Source organism: Halichoeres trimaculatus, unplaced genomic scaffold, assembly GCF_033239565.1.
Source record: "Halichoeres trimaculatus isolate MK-OKI-2021-1 unplaced genomic scaffold, fHalTri1.1 fHalTri1_scaffold_20, whole genome shotgun sequence".
Classification (NCBI taxonomy): domain Eukaryota; kingdom Metazoa; phylum Chordata; class Actinopteri; order Labriformes; family Labridae; genus Halichoeres; species Halichoeres trimaculatus.
Window position 1 is genome coordinate 7,057,147 of NW_027437198.1, and position 24,836 is coordinate 7,081,982.

Sequence of the window (24,836 nt, forward strand, 5' to 3'; positions counted from 1 at the left end):
AGCCACAAGAATGTGTTTAGGTACCTAAATATGGTACCGTTTGATTTCAAGTGAATCGGAACTTGGTGCTACAGACAGAATTTGGTCGGTACCTATGAAAGAACCTAATTCAGGACCCATCCCTAACCCTAATGCAAGGCATAGGAGTCTCATTTCAGCCTGTGGTCATTCAATTCATTGCATTAATTAATATTTACGGTACTTAAGAAATCAAATATTTGAATTAAAAAAAATCCTGTGAGCTAGGGCTGGATGATTAATCAGAAAAAATCAAAACCAACATTTGGAGCTTCTGACTGCTGTAAAACTGCTGCGTTGATTATTTGGCTTATTCTACCCATTGTCATTCTCTTTCTAAGCTTGATTTTTTTTTCCACAAAACATTTCCATTCTAGCTGATATGTGTTTTCAATTCCATCCCTTCAATGCATGATCCTTAATTCTACATCTGTGCATGTTCATTTCAGTTACTTTAGTCAAAATTACAGAATAAACTGAGCAGAGAGTGAGATAATCATGAATTAACCAAGGTAGAAGGTTTGATTAATCCTGATTTGGATTTTTTCCAGAACTGCCCAGTCCTTCTACAGGCAGAGAATATAATTTGTAAAATGAAAATACATTTGTGCTGTTTCTAGGGCCAAGACAGTACATTCTGAGTCAGACAGATGAATGAGGACGATTGGGCAGAACATGGATTGAAGACAGGATAAAAATGTAAGGAGGGAAGACGGCAACAAAGACATTACTGCTGAGAGATAAAGGAGAGCAGTGGAGAGAGCAGAGAAACAGAGAGGGCTTCATTGTTTTGGATCCTGCTCATTACTGAAGGGGATGATAGCATAATATAGTGCTAATGGGAGAACAAATCGTGTTGTGTTCGGCTTACATAACTGCTGAGTGACTAATCACACAAGATGTTTCCTTGACACACACAGCTAACAGCTCTCCTCAGTCCTCAAAACAGAATCGAAAGATGTTTTCTGAATGAGTGGAGCTGTGTGTTTCAGAACAGAGAAAACGAAGCAAAGTTTTTCCGACGTCAATCAAGAGTCGAGAGAAGCTGCTCAAAAGTAGCACTCCCAACTGTCACTTTTCTGAGAGCGCACTGACGAGCACTCCTGATAACCTTCATGGACAGCTGTTTGCAGGACAAGAGAGGAGGAAACAGGGAAGGAGTGAGAGACATGAGAGACTCCATCTGCTCATGTGCGTCAGCCCATGACAGCTCTGGCTCCTGTAACCACGCCAATGTTCTTCTGCCAACGACAGAAGGCATCAACAAGAAAAATAAGTGGCTTAAAGCTTCATTTTCAGTTCAGTTCTCTTTAGTAACAGAGATGCATTTTACTACCATAGATCACAGATATTTTACACCTGTCAGAGAGAACAAGAGTCACACATGCTCTTCTTCAAACAAGTTTTGTGCTCAGCTTTAGCCACAGAGTATAGAATATACACCACAGCGACCTGAGCTGAGGATTCCAAAATGTCGCGTGCAGTTTTTCACGAGCACTGTAAACCCAAAAGATCGAATTACTCAATTGGATTAAGCTACAAAAAACTTTGAATTTGTTTGTTAGTTCAATTTACTCAAATGTCTGAGTTTTCAGTGTTGGAACTGATGATTTCTGAGTAGATTTAACTTTTATTACTGTTTAAGTAAGAACAACTTGAATTCATTAGTTTCTGTGACTGTGTTTTGTAACCGTGAGTGAGGAGGGGACGCAGTCGATATGAGACCATGCTGTACTTCTAGACATGCAGCAGTGGCACAGGTTGTCTGTGCTTCACATGACACAGACTGTTTGTCTGTACTTCACAGCATGGACCAGCCATCTGTGCCCCTTGTGGCACTGATCAACTTTCTATGCTCTTCATGGCGTGGACTGGCTGTCTGCGTCAAAACTAAATAATTATTTGTTTTTCAAAATTGGCCAAAATAGCACGATAGTCCAGTCAAACATTTCATTTGTAAATATATTAACCACTAAGCACACTGCAACAGTTAATAGGTACAAGACTCTGTGCCATGGAGCACAGACCAGTCAGTGCTGTGGGGCTCAGACAACCTGTGCCTCCTAAAAAACAATATTACAATGTTCAGCAGGGTCTCATATCTACTGCCTACCTTCCTCAATCACGGTTACTGAAGTTATGAAATTAAAGCTGTTTTTTGTTGTGACGGCGTTTGTAACCATGAGTGGGAGGGAACGGTGTGGATACCCAGCTGTACTTTCAAATGTTTTAATTTAGTTGATCTGCTTCAATTTTTTATTATTAGATATACTTAATTCATAAGGAAAATGTATTAAAACCACGTCTTTCAGTTTTGAGTAAGGTCAACGTATCATTTTTTGCAGTGATAAGCATTTTTTTTTTTTACATTACTTAATATTTTAATTCGTAACAAATCAGCATCAGGTTTATTTGATTAAAGACATTCACTGGAATCATCTTCCATAATAATCCACAATAAAGATGTTGAGTTAATCTAACTTCAGTTTCATATTAACTTTCTTTTCATCACTTAGTTTTATTTAAGGTAACCGGTTTGCAAGCATTTTTCAAGTAAACTCAACTTATCTGGGTTTACAGTGAGCTTTTATTAACCACACACTGGCTGTGGATCAGTACGCTTCTTTCAGTAAGGGCTGCAACCACAACAAAACTGCAATGCGCCTGAGCTACCATCCAGTCAACAAACCAGCTGTCTAGCATCAGCAGCTGGAAGTGAAAAGAGAAAGAAAAGAAGAGAGTGACAGAGGGGGTCGAATCATTGAGGAAGGTAAAGCCAACAAACTGCCATGTTGCAACTCAGCAAATCGGATGAATATTCACAAGCTGAGAGCCTTCAGAGCCACTAGCTGCATGTTCATCCACAAACCTCACAACAACTAACTCCTGTGTGCAGCAGATTCCTTAAAGGCTGATGCTAGCTATGTGTAGCGAAACAGTAAACATGACAGCCAGTCGAATAAATTCTACATCATGCATGGTTTCAACGGTCGAGCATGTCGCCAGCGCCCAGCTTAGCTTGCCAAGAGGCCTTGAGTACATTAAAACCTGATGCTTTATGGTCTACTGCCATACATTTCAGTGCTGTAACTCTAATCTGCCACATTAGCCACCCAAGTACATGGTTTCTCAGACTGTCTGGATCTATCACATGTTGCACTCCACTCCGGGCTGCTTCAGAGGCACTGACGTGCAATCAGAGGCCTGCGAGCTTGTGCCAAGGGAGCACGGTAAATTGTCAGCTGACGAAAGACTGAAGAGAGCATGTTTTGGGTTCAGCCTGTGGAGGCTTTAGCCAACAGGAAAGCTCCGGTGTTTTCCTCTCCATGGGGTATAATGGATTCTCCCCGCCAATGAAACATTAGTCCGCCTGGCAGTCTGGACCGCCAGCCACCTGAGAGCCTTTCCCACAACACCACTCTTCCCTGTCACAGCCAGGCTGGGACATCACTAGAGGTCTGGGATCAATATAAGGATGAATAGAGGAAGGGTGAAAAAGGGAAGAATGTGAAAGAACAACACAAAGTTGAAGATGCTCAGAAAAGAGATGGAAAGATTGGCATCAAAAACTGGGATGGAGAGTTCTGCTGATTTCTAGAAGTCCATGCTGATGTCTGAAAATGGAAATTCCAACCATGACAGAAAGATCACAGAAACATAGCGTCCTTTGCATTCTTTGGAAACGCTCACCAAAGCAAAAAACACTGGCACACAGTGGCCACAAGTGCAATACGTTCACAAGCAGGGCTTGACATTAACACTTGCCAACCCACCAAATGCTCATGGACTTATGTTGTGGCGGGTAACACTGACACTCCTACTAGCCACTTTGTCAAGTTGAATTATTTAATCTTAGTTTCCTGAAACAGCATCTAAAATACTAAACCAATTGCATTATGAGAGTATGACACTACAACTCCCATGAGCCCTGCCTGCACACAGTGTTTGCTCATTGGTCCATTCCCAAAGTCTTTTGCTTACTTAACAGCTGACACGAATTCAGATTTCATCTCCAGTTTCCGGCTTAAACATCCTGACAGGCCCCAGTGTCTAGCGCCTGATAACGTGATTTTGAAGTTAGACCGCGTCTTTTTCACTCTGCATTGTTAACAGATTCCAGGATTTGAGTCTCAAACTAGCGTCAAAACTCCTGTAACTTTTTAAAAGTGAGGAAATTGATCAGCAGGAGCTCATTTAAGTTCACACTGCGCCAGTCTCACCAGAAACATTCACAGTAGAGCCGGGGGGAGAGGGGTGGCAAGGGTGTTGAGAAGAGCACAAAGAGAAGAGAAACTGGTCACAGATGTGAGAAGCTGTAGGAACAATATTTGAATCTCCTAATACACAAACACTCATCAAAGTGTGAAAAGTTCACTCAGGAAATACTGTAAACAAACCAAATCATTCTAATTAAATGACACTGGTAGTCCAGTGTGACTTATATATGTTGTTTACCTCTTTATGACGCATTTTATGACTGATACGACTTCAAAAAATGTTTAATTATAGCACGGAGTGACTTAAAATCCAGAAAGTATGGCACTTACTTTGATACTGAAAAATGACTGCTGTAAAGAAATATTTCAGCAGACAGTGTTTTCTGCTAGTTTTTTTTCACTTTAGTTTTTATCTTTTCAAGTAGTTTTCTACCTTCACCTCTTTCATTCAATGCAATAATAAACTCCTCCTTTTATGACTTTGTCTCAATAGACTGCATGTTTTCATATAAAAGCAGCACAACCTTATAAAAGCTGAACACCTGATCATGACCTGTGGCGTATAACATTTTTGTAGTCTAAGGTCCCGTTTACATGACAACATTTCATCTGAAAATGCTGAAACGCAGTAAAACAAAATCTGTATTTACACTGAAAACGCTGTAGCAAGCATGCCAGGCCTGTAGTTGGCGCTATAACTGTCTTGTCCAGAGGCAGTTTTTAGTAGCTCTCCACTGAAGTAGAGTTGGTCCCATCATCTGGTGTGGCAACAGATGCACATTTTGTTGAAAGACAGTAAGCAGATGTTTGCGTTTTTACTGAAAACACTGGCTTACTGTTTACAGAGCAACCATGTCAATAGCATTTCAGAAAAATTTCAATCTGGAGGCAGTTTTCAAAAGTTTGCATTCTAAGTTTCTGTGTGAAGCGAGGCTAAAATGCAACAATACTTTTGTGTTTCACCTTAAAACCTCTGTTGTGTAAACAGCCCCTTGATTTGAATGTGCACAGGGGTCACTTACATTTTAAAAAGTTGAAAATCTGGATCAGGTAAACTTTAGCATGCCATTGTTGGCTTTTATCATATCAAAACATAATCATCCAACACCAAAATTGTGGCTGGTGAAAATTCTGAGTGGCTAGTAACTCTGGAAAACCACTAGCCACAGTGGCTGGTGAACAAAAAAGTTAAAATCCATGTAAAGAAAGTTCAGACATTTTCTTCTAAACACATTAAATAAGTCATGAATGTTTTTCCTTAAAACATGAAAAAAAGTCTTTCAACCATTTAGGGTTTAATTGTGGAGCTAGGCTCACAAACTGTGTTTCAAAATTTCTGTGTTCAGGATTTAATGGGCGGTCAGGAACCATAGCCGCGTTATGTAACAGGGTCATCATTAGCATAACCCTGCCCCTGCTGCTGGTGTGGTATTAATATACTCAGCATCGTTAGCTTTGGTGGTTTTCCGCTCGCTCTCGAGTCTCGGGCAGCAATTGCTACTACTAGACTGTGAGGTATGAGGCTGAGCACTATCAGTGATTCAGAGTCAGATTCTAGGTTTAATGGCTCAAACAGGTAGGGTTGGGTCCGACCAGTGAGGCTGCTGGCGCTAGCTTCCATTGCTACAATTAGTTTTGTTTTTGTACAGTCCACGGAGGCAGCTCCCCTCCCATGTGTGAGCGTGGTTCCAGCACCTCGAACTGACACGCCCCCAGCATTTTTCAGCAGAGAGAAGTGCTTGTTTTTCCCATGATTTTAAGACTTTAATTTATATACTTAGCTGCTTTAGATGGACTTCAATGTCAAGCCCTGCTCATAAGTAAAAATATCTTATTGGTTGAAAAACAGTCACTCATTTCACACACATACACACACATTTGGATGACTGGCGTCAAACATCAAAAAACAAAACAAAAAAAAAAAAAAAACTGTTCAGTCATTTACATTCAGTACCTCCTTTCATTGTCATCCAGATGAGCAAACAGCACATTCTTGGAGATGGCTTTTGCCAAGGCCGTCATGGTCTTGTAGTCTTTTGGGATCACCTGTTAAGACAAAGCAGTAATGTAGACTGTGGAGCAGACTGCAACAACACATTGCAGGTGGACACATGGATTAAAGCAGCAAAAAACACATAATAGTCTCCACTTCAAAGCCGACTAAATTGAGTAATTAGAGAGCAGCGTATTGGCAAACTCTGAAAGAAGTATCCCGCACGTGTGTCTGTGTATTTTTGGGAAAGCCCATCTGTTCAGGGATTACACTCAAAATGTCACACAGCCCTAAAAAATTCAAGAGAGGCCTGAACTCATTCATAAAACATGCATTTTCATGTCCCAGACTGTGGGTTGTCTGCTTGTGTGTGTGTGTGTGTGTGTGTGAGTTTGTGTGTCGAGGAGTTTGAGTGTGTGTATGTACATGGAAAGGGGATTACAAAGTCTGTAGCCACAACAAAGTCAAAAAGTCTGCATTTAGAAAGAGGAGAGCTTCAACTTCTTTCCACACAGGGTGAGAAAGGCAAAAAAGTAAGAAAGGGAGAAGAAATAAAAACTTGAAGAGGATGACTGTGTGTGTGTGTGTGTGTGTGTGTGTGTGTGTGTGTGTGTGTGTGTGTGTGTGTGTGTGTGTGTGTGTGTGTGTGCGTGTGTGTGTGTGTGTGTGTGTGTGTGTGTGTGTGTGTGTGTGTGTGTGTGTGTGTGTTGTCTCTGGTGCTGGGGGAGAGGAGGGGGTAAGCTGTAATTACGTTAAAGCAACAGATGTCTCCACATGAAGACGACCACGCAGCACTGTTCACATCATGCACACAAATACACACAAAACCACATCACACAGCACATAAAAAGTACCAAATTTTTCATCTATCTGCAGAGCGCAGGCCCCGGCCACTCAGTGGACACAGGGAGAGAAGGCTGGCCTGGCTGGGAAGCTGAACTGGAGGAGGATGCAGTCACACAGAGAGGCTTAGCAGAAGTCATTTTTGATTCAGAGTTGGGGTCAAACACCTAATTATCCTCCGCAAGATCCTGCTCCACGCTGCCACTCAGGACATTATTCAATGTCAGCTTGTTGCTAGCTCTTAAATTACTCAAATTTAAATTCTCAGAGTCATGATTCAATACTTTTTCCAATCATAATGTGAAAAAAGAGGCTTAGGGCTATTGATGAATTGGATGGCATGCCAAAACATTTATGAAAAGCTACAAAAGAATGTGTATAACTTCTACAGTCTGTAAAATTTATGGGGTAGTCTCCCCGACGTTACCTATCTGTTTCTGAAACTGACGTTTAAAAGCAAATCAGCTATAGCAGCCATATTGGAAGTGATTGTGGCTTGGAGTACAGCTATAGGGCGCTTGTTAGCCACATAACCTGGGCTGTGCCTCTGATTGGCCGAACTTGCGATCCTAAAATCCTCTAAACTGCCACCTTAGAAACAAATGTACCCCCATACGGTGTGCGCCGATAGTGAAAATTAGCAATTTAGACAGGAGACGGTCTTTGAACCAGGCTGTAAATAAATTACTTTCTGCTGTTAAAACAGCTTATTTAGCTTGGTGTGTTTGTGACTTCTGGTACTTCCAGAGCCAGCCTCAAGCAGACGCTCGAGCAACAGCAGATTTTAGCACTTCTGCATTGTCTCATATTCTTAGACCGGAGGTTGCCGTTTGCTAACTTATTTTTTAAGAAACAATCATGGGCTTGGAGCCAAGTGGTCCAGGTTGTGCTCGGGTTTGAATCCCGACTATTTCTTCTTCCCCACATGATGTCATTCCCCATTTTCACCCTGTTCCCTGCTGTATCCACTATCTTCCTTTATCCAGATAAAGGCACAAAAGCACCAACCGCCCTCAGAAATAAATTAATAAATAAATAACATTAAATAAATAAATAAGTAAATATAATATAATATATAAAAATATGTCTAAAATGTCTAAAAATGTCTTTGTAATCGTTTTCTTTGTAGTTCTTGTGTCTTTTGTCTGAAAGAACAGGGCACTGGGACACAAACACAATCCGTGTTAAACGTTTTGGTATGTGACGTGTCAACAACAAGCATTCTGATCACAGACTGTATGTAGAGTGGACAGCGTGGCTCAACCATTTACCACTGTACAGTTTTGAGGCCAAAATACCTCTGTCACAGGCGCAGCCATTGGTAGCAGTTGTGCAGCCGGAGCCTGTGCAGTAGAGACAATGAGGGATTCTGGGAGAATCTGAGTGGAGCCGAGTGACAAAAACTGTATTTTTTTTTTCTTTCGAAAGTCTAATCACTTCTTGACATTAACTCCTGACATATTTTATAATCCCCCTTAAAAATAGACGAGAACGGCAGCTGTCAATCATCGTTAAACGTGACATGAAACCTCGTTTTTAAACTCTTATAACTAATGAAAACAAAACTTTTCAGGAAAAAAAGAGGACTTGAATACAAGGCAGCCAAATGATATCCTCAAATCACCACAACAATGAGATGTGACAAACATTTCTACGAGGTGTAATAATTTTTTAAAATTAGACCACAGCCCATGTGGAATGACTGGAGAGACGGATTTTTTGACCTATACTGCAGCCAGCCACCAGGGGGAGCAGTTTTTTTAGCGGCTTCACTTCAAGCCAAGCAAGGTGACGTCCATTTTTTTTTTTTACAGTCTATTGTTTTGATTAGTTGGATGTGTACTCATCGCAACTGAAACGTTGAAAAACCGACCTCAGTCCGAGAAAATGAAAGCAGCAATTTCATTCAGTGAAAGAACATCGCTGGTGTGGAAGCTTGCATTAAAAAACAGTAGGTTAAAAAAAATAATAATAATGTGCGAAATATTTGCTCAAAAAATATGTATCTGGTGTGCATAGGGCTTAAAAGTGACGCCAAAACTTTTGAAGTGCTCCCTGCTGAGTGGCTGCAGAATAGGTCATAAAACCTTCCTCCTCCACGTTAACTGACAGCCTGACGCCAGCCTGTCAGGTCATCCTGCTAATGTGATCTGCCTCACAGCGAAGCTCCTTCTAATCAGATAAACAGGGTTGGCTTATTGATCGAGTTCTGTTAAACATTCTGACTGTGGCGCCCTGAATGAAACTGATGATCTAGGAATGTCTGCGACAAGTTTTAAATGTGTCAATGTGTTTGTTATCTCAGTATTTGTCTATCCAGGAGTAAACCTGTCTCAAGTTGAACATTTTCTGTTATGCTCCAATTCATTTTTGATTCACTTTCTCCGATGATGTGGGAAGTTACGTGAATTCATTTATATTTCACAAGCCTCTGACGTGGCAGGTTGAGCCTCAGTGCGTGTCTGTGAATGTGTGTGTGTCACTCCTGATATTGAGGGACGCTGGAGAAAACGAGGCTGGGAACGAGGGCAGGCTTGTTGCCATGACACATGACTGCAGTGTCTGCTAGAGACCTCAGAGCCATAAACACAAACACCCGTGGGTGTGTGCACATACCTGACACACTCACACTCTGCATGCTCCAGCGACCATGGGATTACAGCGTGGTGACAAGGGGGCTCATGTAGTGATGTCATTACCCAGCAATTAATAGCATGTCAGGTTAATTTTAATTTAACAAACGCTGTCGTAAGACTGAATCACCACTTGGGTGTGTGTGTGCGTTCATGTACTGTGTATGTGCACTGTGTATGTGTACTGTGTATGAATGAGAGTGTGTGTTTCTGCAGTAATCTGGGAATAGAAAGGTGAGTTATAGCTGCTGGCAGAGAGCACCCTTTCCTATCCTGCCATGAAATTAAAATGGACACATGGCAAGTTTCAAGATGACAGATAACTTTAACAGCTGCTGGTGGAGATGGTCAAAAAACATGAAGCCACTGGACAAAAGAAATGTTTTTACTGTTAAAAGATGAGTTATAGTAACATCACTTATCATCAGTTTAATTCTAAGGTAGTAGTGTTGTAGTAAGTCAATAAGTGTTAAAGTTATATCGGATGATGTGGAGTTTTATATTAACCCTTGTGCACTGCTTAAATATACTGTACGCTCGTACTGTTAAGGCTGTTTTCAGCCACTAATTTTTTGACTGCTCTAAAAACATATCAGATCAATATTTTCTTCTACTTTTTTCACACAAATCTCTTTATCCACTTCTGCCCTGCTCAAAACTACCAAGCATTGAAAAATAATTTACAAATTTTAATACCTTTAGGGCAATTAAACTGATAGAACATCACTGATTATGGGAGGGTTAAAGACGAAATGACCTATATTCTATATAAAAAGCCATCAGACACCAGAGATTTTTTACGTGACATCATAGTCTTAGATATGTCAAAGATTTGTCACATCACTGATTTTTAATCATTTCTCATTTTTTTGTAGCATCATTTTTTTTTTCGAAAAGTAACGCTGGTGCTGTTATGGCTGTTTTCAGCCACTAACTTTTAACTATGCCAAAAACCCATCCCATCAGTATTTTTTTCTACTTTTTTTTGCTAAAATCTCTTAATTCACTTCTGTCCTTGTCAAAATTACCAAGCATTAAAAATTAATAAATTTGTTTTACCCCTATTCTATACGAGATTCTTTTCTGTGTGTGGTTTTTCTCTCATTCCCTTTCGGTACCATTACATGGTAGTAACATGCTGAGTCAGAATTCAACTTGAGGCTGTGTGTTTTGTTTGTCGAGCCAAGTTGGTGAGAAAAAAGAAAAATTACATGATGGGTCTGACCTCTGTGAATTGATCCTGGAAAATAATGTAAACATTTACTCCAGCTCTTAGAACTACAAAGGGTACACTCAGACTAAACAAAAACAAAATGTAGAGGGTGCTTATGCACCTGCCACCTGCTTGCTCCATTCCCGCGCTCAGGTCTTTCACTCATCCTCATGATCAGTTTCTGATGAGAAGAGCAGCTGAAAGCTACATGGAGAGGAAACTCAGCATCACTGACGCTCTTGAGATGGTCATGGCTGATTCTTCTGACTCTGAGCCGCAAAATGGTCGCGTTACCTCTCACTCCACATGGTGACACTAATGCACCAATTTGCCATTTTCTTTTTGTGTGTGTATGTTTTTTTGAAGTGAATTAAGAGATTTTAGCAAAAAAAAAGTAGAAAAAAATACTGATGGGATGGGTTTTTGGCATAGTTAAAAGTTAGTGGCTGAAAACAGCCATAACAGCACCAGCGTTACTTTTCGAAAAAAAAATTGATGCTACAAAAAAATTAGAAATGATTAAAAATCAATGATGTGACAAATCTTTGACATATCTAAGACTATGATGTCACATAAAAAAATCTCTGGTGTCTGATGGCTTTTTATATAGAATATAAGTCATTTCGTCTTTAACCCCCCCATAATCAGTGATGTTCTATCAGTTTCATTGCCCTTAAGGTATTAAAATTTGTAAATTATTTTTCAATGCTTGGTAGTCTTGAGCAGGGCAGAAGTGGATTAAGAGATTTGTGTGAAAAAAGTAGAAAAAAATACTTATTGGATGGGTTTTTGGAGCAGTCAAAAAGTTAGTGGCTGAAAACAGCCTTAACAGTACGAGCGTTACTTTTTGAAAAAAAATTGATGTTACACAAGAACTAAAAAGACATTAAAGTCAACAATGTCACTCATCTTTGAAATATCCAAGACCATGATACCCCGTAAAAAATCTCTGGTTTCTGATGGCTTTTTATATAGAATATAGGTCATTTTGTCTTTAACCCCTTCCATAATCAGTGATCTTCTATCAGTTTAATTGCCCTAAAGGTATTAAAATTTGTAAATTATTTTTCAATGCTTGGCAGTTCTGAGCAGGGTAGAAGTGGATTAAGAGATTTGTGTGAAAAAAGTAGAAGAAAATATTGATCTGATATGTTTTTAGAGCAGTCAAAAGTTAGTGGCTGAAAACAGCCTTAACAGTACGAGTGTACAGTAAAGTTGTCCACAGTGGCTTTTAACCCTTTGAAAATTTTTTAAATCGTATTTTCAAAATGCATGTAAAAATAAGGTTCCTGCCCAAAATTCATTCAATTTGCTGTAATACAAGTAAAGTTATGGTCAAATAACTGATAAAATTTTACCCCAAGTGGCTGTTTTCAGCCATAGCAGTGCACAAGGGTTAAATAGTGGTTCAATTTGAGTTAAGGATATAAATCTGCCTCATTGTAAAAGTTGCTCAAATACAAAAATTGTTCAAGATGTTATTAGAATAGAATAGAACTTTATTTGTCATTGCAACAAGTACCACGAAATTGCAAACGCTGAGTGATCTCATAAAGCAGTGGCTGCTAATGTTTCCTCAAGAGTCCTTGATTCACAACTGAGTTAAGCATTAGAGAAAAGATGATGCTACATTTAGTAGGGATGCACCAATTTGAAAAATGTGGCCGTTGCCAATATCCGATATTAATATTCCTGTTATGACCAATAACCAGTATTTACTGACATCAATATTGGTTAAAAAAAGCAATCTTGACACATCATCTGTGTTGAGGTAGTTCAGAAAGAAAGAGAGGCACGATCGAGAGAAATGACGACCATGTAGAGGATCAAAGTAGTACATTACGTTTTGTCTGTTTTTTAATCAAAAACTGAAAAAGAGACATAAAAGACAAGAGTCCAGTCTTCTTAAGTAGTTTCGGTGTTTACATAGTCATAGAAAACAATATAATTTGGGTCTGAAAGATCGTTCAAGATGCTCTGAAATTGGCCCACCTTTGCACCTCGGCCAATACCAATATGCTAAAAAAATGACCAACGCCGGCCGGTAAAGATATTGATACCAATATATCATGCATCCCTAATGGTACGGCCACACCAGACGGGAATTCGTGTCGAGATTACATACAAAGTCAATGCAAAGACGCGCTTGATTTGCCCTGGACGGCGCGTTGGACGTGTTTGGCGCGGCATGTTTGGGGCGTCAAACGCCTCTACGCTCGAGTTGAAAATACTGAACTTTCAGTAACTTTGAAGGTAAGTTCTGTTAATATTTGTTTCCAGCTGGATTTGCCTGCACGGGTCATCACTGAGTCTGACTGAATCCCTCCATTATCCATGTATCCAAGCCAGGCAGGGCCAGTGGAGGTGGATAACCAGGGAGAGGCAGCAAGCCCCTCAGGGACTGAGTGTAGAGAGGCGCGTCACAAGCATGATGCACGTTTCAATTCGCCAATTCGCATCCGGTGTGGCCACAGCATAACATTTAGGTAGCCACCCAATTTTTGGCTCAAATTGACGAGGCTACTTTTTTTAGTTTAGGTAACTACATTTTTTTATTTGAGGCAAACTTTTTTGTTTGTTCGTTTTTCACAATTTCATGTATTCTATCCAACATTGTCTTTCTGATCTCAAGAAATAAGAAAAAATAGCAAATAATCCCAGATAAATAAATAAAGCACTCATTTTTTTGTTTGGTATTTGTTTTTGTTGTTTTTGCAAAATATACGAAAACTATAAAATATGGGCAAATACTGTTGTGGTAACTATGAATGTGTTAAAAATTAGTACAAAATGATTACAAGCAATAAAGAGAAATAAATTAATAATGTCCAGATGTAAAATACAAAAATAAGAAAAAGTCTCAGTGTAGGGCTGTGTCTCAAATTGAGTACTTCTGTTCTTACACCTACTATTTTGAGGGCAAAAGTGCATTCACACTGAAACTGAAAAAGACATTGTGCAAAAAGTCAAAAATATTAAGTGTGAAATGCTGGGCACTTCTCATCCTCGGTGGTTGCCATATTGGCAGCTTAGCAGAAAGGCCAGAAATGGATCAAACCCTTGATGATTGTTGCATTAAATGAGAAGGACACGTGAACAGTTGTGACAACAGTCACTTCCAGTCAGTGGGTAGCATCAGAGTTTGATTTGAGACAATACTACCCTGTAAACCAAGAATCTCAAACTTGTGCCATGGAGGGCCAAGAGGCTGCAGGTTTTCTTTCCAACCAAAAACTCCACTCCCTGATTTCACTGATTACCTCACCTTCAAGCAGAGAGCAGGGACTAATCAGTGAAATCAGCTGGTGAAGTTCTTGGTTGGAAAGAAAACCTGTAGCCTCTTGGCCCTCCATGGCATGAGTTTGAGATCCCTGCTGTAAACATTAGTGGACTGCTCTAGTAAGTACAGAGTGTACGCGGTGTAGTAAGAGAAGTATCCCATTTGAGACAGAGCACTCATCTCAAGGTCGATTCGATCACGACATGTTCAGTACAGTTATTCTTTAAAATTGACAAATGGATTAAAATGTTTCACTCCTACTCATCTTGCAGTAATTTAAACAGCTGAATAGAAAGTGTATTATTTTCAGAGAGCCATAGAAATGGGACGTGTCCCTCTTGAATCCAAAACATATCCTAAAGCGTTTTATCACAACTCAGATCACATCAGTGGATTTGTTAGTATCAGATCACAAGTTGTGCATTGAAATGATTTATGATGAGAAATGAAAATAAAAAAAACAATTTTGCTGGTAGATTTCAAGTAAAGCTGATCTCATATGAACATGTGATATGGTTTTCTGGTCAACACTTGTTCAGAGAGCAGAATCCAGTCTTTTGTCAGGATTTTTCACAGTTTATGTAACATCATAAAGTCAAACCTGAGCAGCTGAGCTGAACATCAGTGCAGCAGCTGACTCACACACTGTTCACTCGTCATAAATAAACTCATTTAAGAGTTGAAGTGTGTTTGTTCCTTGCTGTTGTAAATTAGCACAGCTGATCTCCCTCTTTATTGCTATGTTCTCATAAAGTGTTAAAGTGCCAGAACAACAGCACTGTGGCTAACAGCGAAGGAACAACAACAACCTGAAGGTCTGTTTTATTGTTTAGATTACAAAACTGTCTTTAAATGTCTCCTACAGCGGATTTTCAACCCTACTTTTGTTTCTCTAAGTGTTGTTTTTGCACAAACAGACACCAGAGTCTGTCAGAGTTATGGTGATTGTATGGATTTCTTGTAAGCATCAGCAGGAAAACATGTTAACACACTGGCACATTCAAACGTATGTGTACAGCTGTGTACTGACTGTGTGTGACTGCATGTATCCATGCACAGCAGTTGCTCTTGAGGCTGACCTTGCGTACGTAGCTGACAGCATCCTCTTCAGTGTAGACCTCGGCGCTGACCCCTCCCCTGCGACGCCTGGCTTTGACAACAGGGTTGGGTGGTGGGGGAGACACCTCATCATCATGTGAGTCTGACTGGCTGTTAGATTTCTGGCGCGCCATGATCTGCTTGCATTCTTCCTGTTAAGACAAAAGACAAATTATGATTGTTTAATTATTAGAGGCTCAGATAGGAGGAAGTTTTTAAAAGTCTCCCAATTTAAATCCAAAATGATCCCATAAATCCCAGGATGGGCTGAAAACTTCTGACATCAAGCATCATGTGGACTTTAAACCAGGTCAGATGACATAAGAGAGAGCTCTAAACGTCAGAGAAACTACAGGGGAAACATCCAAGTCCTGAGTGCACACTGTTTGGACATCTGGCTGCTGTGGTATGAAGTCAAAGCTATCAAATATTAATAACTGCAGGCCTGAATATGTAGAGAGCAGAAAGCTCAGCCAAGTGCTCCCCTCCTCTCTGTTTCTCTGTTGATGAACAAGGAGGAAGAAAGAGATCAAATGGGAGACAGGATGCCTCTGGCTGGCTGTGCTGAGCACAAGCACGGGATGAATTATTGATTGCACACTTGATTAACACATTAACATATGTACACAATGAAACCACTGTAGGCTAGAGAGTGTGTGGGAGTCCTGTGAGACAAGAGAAGTGTGATAATAATTTTCACAAAGCCAGCCAGCCTCTGTTTTTGTATGCTAACTAAAAATGGCTGGCGTGTTTTTATTCCACATTGGGTGTTTCTAATAACACCGTCAGGCTGAGTTGATGCTTGTATTATTCACCTGTGTTTATTTACAGTAACAACATTATCTGTTTGCTTGAGGACGAGACTCAGGAGGGTTTATAGTAGCAAAAGGTGACACTACAGTGAAGAATGCATCTGAAGTGTAAGGAACACACAACGCAGTCAAAAATAAAAATAAACAGTAGGAGAGACTGAAATGCTGAAAAAGAAGAAATAGCAATAAAATGTCACTCTAGGGATGTTCGATACAAGTGTTGATGACGGGGATGGCAGATTTTTTGACTTCCAATCTGGGCCAATTTTTTCATGATACGTTTTGTGGATACCGATACCAATATGATACCTTTCTCTGATAAATCCTGTACTCCGTTGAGTGATCCCGTTGTACATGACGAATCATATTTGTTGTATTACAGTGAGCCCTGTTGGTACCTCCTCAAGAAACACTCACTAGGAATGGGTACCTTACACATTTGAAACGATAAGGTACTGATGCCCAGTACCTAGAAATCAGTACCGGTACTCAACGGTACCAATGTTCGGTACCTTTTTGTGTTTATGTGGTAAAAAATATCAATTTGTTCATTAATAAAATACATATTTTTTAAATGTAACATATTTATTCTTCAACATATAACCTTGTAATGCTGTGATCATGTTCAGCATGGACAATATCCTACGCTTCTACTCCCTCACAGTCATAAGGATGCATTTAGGTACCTAAACATGGTAGCATTTGATTTTACATGAATCAGTACCTGGTACTTTTGACAGAAGTACCTATAAAAGTACCTAATTCAGTACCCATACCTAACACTCACTTTACATATGTTGCAAGACGCTGTTTTACTATCTTTGCTTTCCAAAGAGAAGTAGTCCCACACAGCATGTTTGCAATGTGGTTTGATTTACAGCAGCCGTAAAGGGTGACAGTGCTGAAAACATGAGAAAACTGGACCACCTTGGATCATGTAACAAAATCCAATACTATCTGATCCTCCAAAAAATAGCCATATTCGGCACCGATACTGATCAGTGTATTAGATCAGGACATCCCTATTGGGGTTGAGTACCAAATTAGGTACTTTTATAGATCCGACCGAATTCTGTCAGAAGTATGAGGTACTAATTCATGTAAAATCAAAAGGTACCATGTTTAGGTACCTAAATACATCCTTGTGACTGTGGCAGACTTGAAGAGAAGGCAATTTTCCATGCTGGACATGTACACATCATTGCAAGGTTATTTAATGAAGAATAAATATGTCAAATTGAAAAAAATATATATTATTAAACAAATTGATATTTTCTACCACATAAATGCAAAAAAGTACAGAAAGTTGATAACGTTGAGTACCGATACCAATTGCCAGGTACCGGGCATCGGTACCGTATCGTTTCAAATGTGAAACGTACCCATCCCTTATACCTATTCGATACCACTTTTTGTCAGGCGGATACCAATACAAGTACTCCACTTGAGTAATCGATGATACTGAGTACTGATACCACTAGTACTTTTGATTCAAAAAATTTCAATCATATCATGTTGAACAAAGACAGCAGAGTCACTCTGCCATTTAGTCCAAAATGAAAACTCAAACAACTCTCTGAGTTTACATTTGTCTTTAATACAGTAACAAAAGTTTTAAAAAAACAACTCTCAAGAGTTTTAGTATTTTTTTAAATAAACTGAAGCGCAAAATAAAACACTTTAACCAATAACTCTCCCTGGTTCATTTGATTTGTCTGAAAAGGACCTGACGCACATTTGACGTAGTGTCAAACCAGAGCAAAGTAGCCCCAACTACTGGTGAGGAGGACTTACTCGATGTAAGAGTATCAGCTGCTGGTATCAGCAGCCTTCATGAGTACTGATACCTTGAAATAAGGCTGGTATCGGCCTGATACTGATACAAGTACTCATCCATCTCTAGTCATAAGGCAACTACTAGCAAAATCATTGAAAAATACAAAGAAAAAATCCAGCCGAAAAAACTCTAACAAATCTAAACCTCTTAAAAAAAGACAGGGAACATATTGACCTAGCAAGAACCCAAAACTGAACAACATGAACTAAGACCAGGGGGGCTAGGAGCATCTCAAATCTGAAGAAGATAAGAGGGTAAACAGTAGGATGACATAAAAGTGAATTAATAATAAAATCTAAAACAAACACACAATCAGTAGATCATCTAAGATCTTCAAAAACAACTAAAAAACTGTTCTTCAATAACAGGAACAGAAACATCTTCACATCACTTATTTAAAGCAACCTCTGAATTCACATGGTTTAATCCAAGAACAACTTCTTCATCATTTCCAACTTTCTCTCTGAAACACTGAAGCAGGTAGAAGAAACAGGGAAGCAGCCGAGAGCAGACTGGCCATCATGTGCCTTTAAAACTGCAGACAACTGCTGCCACCTTCATGCTCACATACTGACAGAAGGATAGAACAGAGGGAGGAGGTACAGCAGATAGATGCACCTTTCTTCACATTCATAAGAACAACAAAGTTGCCAAACATCCAAATGTAACTGGGACAGAGACATGAACACAGCAGACAGCTCGGCAGCTGCCCTGCGGGCATCTCTCTGCTTCATCTATTCATCCACAATCCTCCTCTCTAATTTTTCACTCCTTTCTCCGTCTGATGAGGCTCTCGTGCTACGTGCATCCTAAGGTTACCGTGATGCTTGGCACACGCTGCATAACACAGCGTGAGAATGCAGATCACACACACACTCACACGCACATACACACACCTCTTGCTTACGCAGAGTCACTGCCTGAGGGAACACAGCCAGCAGCAGCAGGAGGAGAGGAGGGGAGGTAGAGCTGAAGAGCCGGAGAATCTCATAAACACATGCACAGGCAGACTGCAGGGGGGAGAAGGAGGCTGAAACGCTCCGGCGTAATCAAGGTTGCAATGTCTGCAATCAGATAACACACTGTCCTCAAACTGGACACTTCGCTTTCTTGCATGAAATTAAAAACACAAGCATCTTTTTTCATCACTCCAGAAGAAAACTAGAGTCAGGATCACAAACACAGCTGACACACACTCACTTGAGGCTGTACCAAGCATCTTCACCATGCATCACAACTTCACATGCAGCAAAGAAACAAACAACCTGTGTGAGAGCACATCAGATAACTCCAGCAGGCTAACTCAAGTTTGTCAGCAGAGGTATTTACCATGGCATGGAGGGTCCCTGCAGGCCTGCTGTGAGTCCCTCAGCCTGTCAGAGGCATCAAATCAAAGTGTGAGTGTGTCAAAGTGTGCATGGGAATCAAAACACATCTCATACACACCTGACACACATGTCACACGGCTGCAGCATCCTGCCATACAAGCACAGCGCTCGCTGTGTGTATGTGTGTGCGTGCACACTCAGGTTTGAGTGTGTGTGGGTAAGCGGAGCATCCGAGTTAGTGAGAGACAGAGAGAGGAGAGAGTGTGTGAGTGGCAGAATGACTGCAATCCCCACGACACAGCAGCTAAAGAACAAGGCTACTGATGAAAACACTGATCACAGCAAAAAGCCTGTCTCTCCATCGCTCCTGCGCAACTCTCTGTCTCTGCTCTCCAGCCTCTCCCCCCTCTCTCCCTTACACACACACACACACACACACATACGCACAATCAGGTGGCGCAATGAGCGGGCCTCTCTCGCTTCCCCATCGTCACTATGACAACAGGGTACAGTAAGCATCCTGACTTGTTGGTACCGAGGCTCACACACCTTCATTTACACACAAACCGGAGCCTGTTGACACACCATCACTCCTCTCTGACACTTTCTCATACATGTAAAGCGCAGGGCTGCAACTAACTATTATTTTACTAATCGATTACTCTGACAATTATATTTATGATTAATCAAATTCACAAAACCAAACATGCCTTGTTATTTTAGTTGATGACTATTGTTAACTTAAAGATGTATACAAAGTAGAGATGGAACGGTTTCCAAAATCCACGGTTCAGTTCTTATCCCAGTTTGTAGTCACGGTTTTTGGTTCAGTTCAGTGTACATTGTTGTTGTTTTTGATACCTTTATTTTTACCAAATACCCTGATAATCCACTATTAACAGATTATTTTAATCAATTCTGTCATGTATGGTCATAAAAAACCTGAAAGAATGAGGCTGTTTCCCATTTGAAACATCATTTAAGTTGAGTAAAAATTGCTAGTTTCAACATGCCAACTCCTCAGTGAGGAAAGTCTCTATTGGCCATCCCAAAAGTCAGTAAAAGTCACAAAATGACACTGCATAATATTCTATTTGCATGTAACTGTCATGGACTCTGTAGGAGAGAGAAATAAGGTGATAGAGACAGAAAGCAGGTAAAACACAATATCATAAATATAGAACTACTAATTAACTTTCTACAGCACATTCTTGTTTTTTTAATGTCTAAATATGGATAGGGGAGGGACTCACACACACTGACCATTGAGGAAATCAAAACATGCTTTAACCTCAGACTCAAAACTCCAGAAAAGTTGCAAGAATTGTCGACTTTAACACTCGCCAGAGAGGGATCTGAAAAGTCATTATGTGTAGCGACAAAGTCTCTAAGGCTGTATTTAGACCAGAAAAGTCCTTTGGTCCACTTGTTTGGTCCAGACCAAAAGCAGACTTTATTTTTTTCGTTTGGTGCGGTTCGGATTGTATTCAGATTGTACTTTTTGCAAGTGGACTATATTCTGTAAACACATCCACGTGTGTGACGATCAGTGCTCTCATTGGACAGTGCTGACAAAGGGCGGCACACAGAATACAGACCCCGAAAATGGAGGTAAACATGTGGAGACGAATGTGCGCAGCAAGGAGACGCTATGCTCTGCGTGGCCTGACCCACAACATGCTATCAACAGCGTGGCTAAACAGAAGACGGAGGTATGAACCAAAGATGGTTAGGTTACGGTGGCTTTATAGGCCCAAAAGGCGCATGTACCCTGTAGTTAGTTCAGATGGACCTTGGTTTGTATTCAGACCTGCACAGGAGAACCACGAACCGCACCAGAGTTCCTTTGGATGCGGACCGAGACCACCTCAAAAAGTGGGTCTCAGTCCGGTTGTTTGGTCCTCACCAGGGTTCATTTGTGTCTATTCACACCTGCATGAAAAGTCCGCACCAGCGTGGGAAAACCCTGGTCCGTTTAAAGTGGACCAAACAGTCCAGGTCTGAATACACTCAAAGTTGACAACACTGAGTAGTGGTTTTATACTCCACTTTCTTACCACTATCATCAGAGCTCACACTGAATCTAAACAGAACGACACAACGCTACAGATACAGCCTCTAACTCTGTCTGCTCCACTCATCATGCAAACAACACATACCTCCCCGCGGCAACCTCTGGTCTAAGAATATGAGGCAATGTGGAATCTTAAAATCTGCTGTTTCTAGTGTGTCCGCTCGAGGCTGACACTGGAAGTACCAGAAGTCACATACACATCAAGCCAAAAGAAGCCAGTCCATAGCATTTACGGCCTGGTTCAAAAAACGTCTCCTGTCCCAAGCTTGCCCAATCATCATGACTGACAGATGCCCTATAGCTGTGCGTGAAGCCCTTGCCACTACCAATATGGCCGCTGTAGCTGATGTGCTTCATTTTCTGTTTCAGAAACAGACGGGTGACGTCGGGGGGACTACATCCATGTTTTATACAGTCTATGCTCCCCACACAACTGTTTCGCTGTATCCTTCACCTTGCATTGCGCATGCCTATGAGCAGAGCTACATACTTGCTTCAAACTGAGCTGTAAAACGAAGAAACCGTTCGGAGCACACGCTCTGAGTGAGTGAAACTGAATGGTTCATTTTTTATCATAAACCGTTCCATCCCTTTCCGACAAAAAGGAAAAAGACAAATAAACTGAAGACAAACTAATACAGTAATGATGCAGTACTGTGCATCCATTATGGAAAAACGTTGTTGATGCTTTTACAAATTGATTTTTATTGATTTTATCGATAGGTCGTTGCAGCCCTATTACAGCAACAGTGTTCATGGAGATGAAAGCGTCACTCCCTTCAATAATGTCCTCTATTCTGACCAAACAGCGTGGGCGCACGTTTTGCACCAGCTTCCTTCCATTCACATAAGGACACATTGTCGTGAGTTACAATTCTCATGTGTGCCAGACAGTCGCCTGTACCATGCAGCGTCTCTCTCGCTCCCCACTGATCTCAAGCGCCACCCACGTGCTTTCCTCTTAGGTCAGAGGAATCAAGTGGGGACTTTGTGTTTGCTTCCAACAAGTCCTCATTCTGTTCTGGCTTCTGAGACCTTCAGGAGAAGCGTGACTTCAAAATGTTTGATGTCACCTGCAGAGGAGGACTCGTGAATCCAAGGTGAGCTGATAGTAGCTGCAGAGGAACCTTTATTTTTGCTTTATCTGTTTCCGTACTAACACCAAGAGCCAGGAGGTTTGAGGCAGAGCCATTTATCATCCTCAGAGCTGGGTACACTGACTGCTACACAAAAACACAACTGCAGTTGTTCCTTTTACAGTTTTTACTCGGTGTAACCTTTTATGTAACATTAATATTTTTATGGTTAACCCCTTGCTGCCTAAATGAATTGACAATCACAAAAATACATTGTTTTCATGTGTTTTTGCATTCTTACAGAAGTTAAATTAAGATTGTAAATTTGAGTAAACACAATACTTATAACTAAGTCATATTATACATATAAATACATGTATGTGCAAACTCTTTAATCAAAATAATATCTTTATAACACTTAAATAAAACAATGACTGTTATCTCGGGGTGGGTAAAAATATCAATAAATCGATGCATTGTGTTTTCCACGTTATATGGACCAGGGCACGAGACCAAACAACAACAAATTAGCAGCAGCAGCAGCAGCAGCATAAAGCCAGATCCTTCAGCTTTAAAGTCTGACGTCTGGGTTGTTTTATTGCTTCAAAACGTGAGGTGACATACCACATATGTTCACATGGACATAAAAATCAATAATCCAAGCACTTGAATCAATACTGAGTCAAATCAATATCAAATCACAACCTAAAGAATCAAAATTGAGTTGATTTCTGAGTAGGGATGGGTACTGAATTAGGTACTTTTATTGGTACCGACCAAATTCTGTCAAAAGTACCTGGTACCAATTCACATACAATCAAAAGGTACCATGTTTAGATACCTAAATGCATCCTTGTGACTGTGAGGAAGTGGAAGAGTAGGTGATTTTCTGTGCTGGACATGAACACAACATTACAAGGTTAAATATTGAAGAATAAATGTGTTAAATAGAAAAGAATTAACATTTTATTATTAAACATACTGATATCTTTTACCACATCAACACATAAAAGTATCGAAAATTGGTACCGTCAAGTACCGATACCTATTGCCAGGTACCCGCAATTGGCACCGTATCGTTTCAAATGTGAAAGGTATCCATCCCTATTCCTGAGGTTCTTAGAAATACTCCAGCAGCCCTACTGTTATCCATCCATTTTAAAAATGTAGAGTAAAGCGGTGGTTTTCAAAGTGGCCCCCCAGGAGGCTGTCAGGGGGGCTCTTCCCCTGTCTCCATACTGGACACATGTAAGGAAGGAACATCTCATCTTAGCATACAGAGCTCTACAATGCCTTGTCTCTTTCACTACAACCTACTTGTGTGAGTCTGGCTTTTGTTTGTAAATAATTTCCTGTTCTAAACAAATTTAATAATTGTTAACAAACGAATAAAAGTCAGAAGATACATTCTTACAGGTGACATTTTTTACAGATGCTACACAAGGAGTTTTTCGTAAGTATTTATTGAACTACAACTTGAAAGAACAATCAAAAGTAAATTAGTTTCCGGAATCCTGGGTTGCTTATGGTATTGATGGGGCACATGTCCTTTGCTAGCATAAATGTAACAGCCGCCGTTATCTCTCAATGTCTCTGGGAGCTGGTGGGATATGGAGTGGCACTGTGAAGAGTGCCCTTAATGGACGACTGAGTTGTCATTGTGGCGCTGGGTGAAGCTGACAAGCCAGCACTTTTTCGGCTCTTTTGGTCCTTTAAAACTTGGTCATAGACCACTTTGTGGCTAAACTTAAAGTGGTTGAATAAGTTGATTGTGTTGCCTTGGGCAAACTTGTTACAAATTTTGCAAGTTAAGTCCTTCGGCTGGATGTCTGACGACTTGAAGCCAAAATCCTTCCAGATGACTGAAATAGTCCTACTGTTCCTGTCAACTAAAGGCTCCCTTTCTGCCATGCTTGTAAACCGCTTTCTTAACGTGTTGCTGATCGATAAATGCTTGCTGCTGCTGCACACACAACACAGGTGCATTCACAGTGCTTTGGCAGCGCAGGAAATGTAATACATGCCCCGCGGTGTGGCACCTTAATCGTTTTTCTTCAACTATAACGTTTTTATGATCGTGAATAACCAATATCAAAATCAAGATTAAAATTCAATCAAGCGTCCAGCCCTCGGTCTTGGCATAGTAAAGTTTGGAAACCTCTGGAGTTAAGCACTTTGTTACTTTTTGATTGCCAAACTCCGGCTATTCAATTGTGTTCCTGAACAGAACGACTTGTTTTAGTGGTTTTATGTAATTCTTTGAATCATTTCTGACTTCTCAGAGGATTTCAGTGTGCTGGCTCCAATTTGGGCATAGAAACACGAGTTCAAAACCCTGAAATTCCTCACTCCTGTTCAAAATGGTGAAGCGTAGAGAACTCGCTGAGAAAAAAAAAATCAGAATCAAATTACTT

General features: G+C 40.4%; 1 protein-coding gene across 6 annotated transcripts in view; it reads right to left on the reverse strand.

The window, feature by feature from the left end:
* Nucleotides 1-24,836, reverse strand: part of prkar1b (protein kinase, cAMP-dependent, regulatory, type I, beta) — a 111,932-nt gene that overhangs the window by 62,418 nt on the left and 24,678 nt on the right. For 3 of the 6 annotated variants that reach the window (XM_074697087.1, XM_074697088.1, XM_074697086.1), the window contains exons 3-4: nucleotides 15,277-15,447; nucleotides 6,190-6,281 (exon numbers count right to left, since the gene is read on the reverse strand). In XM_074697087.1, the coding sequence (XP_074553188.1) occupies nucleotides 6,190-6,281; nucleotides 15,277-15,447 (263 nt within the window). Of the gene's footprint in view, nucleotides 1-6,189; nucleotides 6,282-15,276; nucleotides 15,448-18,840; nucleotides 19,009-19,273; nucleotides 19,647-24,836 lie in introns of those variants that run through there. The other 3 variants (XM_074697090.1, XM_074697091.1, XM_074697089.1) reach the window with 3 other exon arrangements.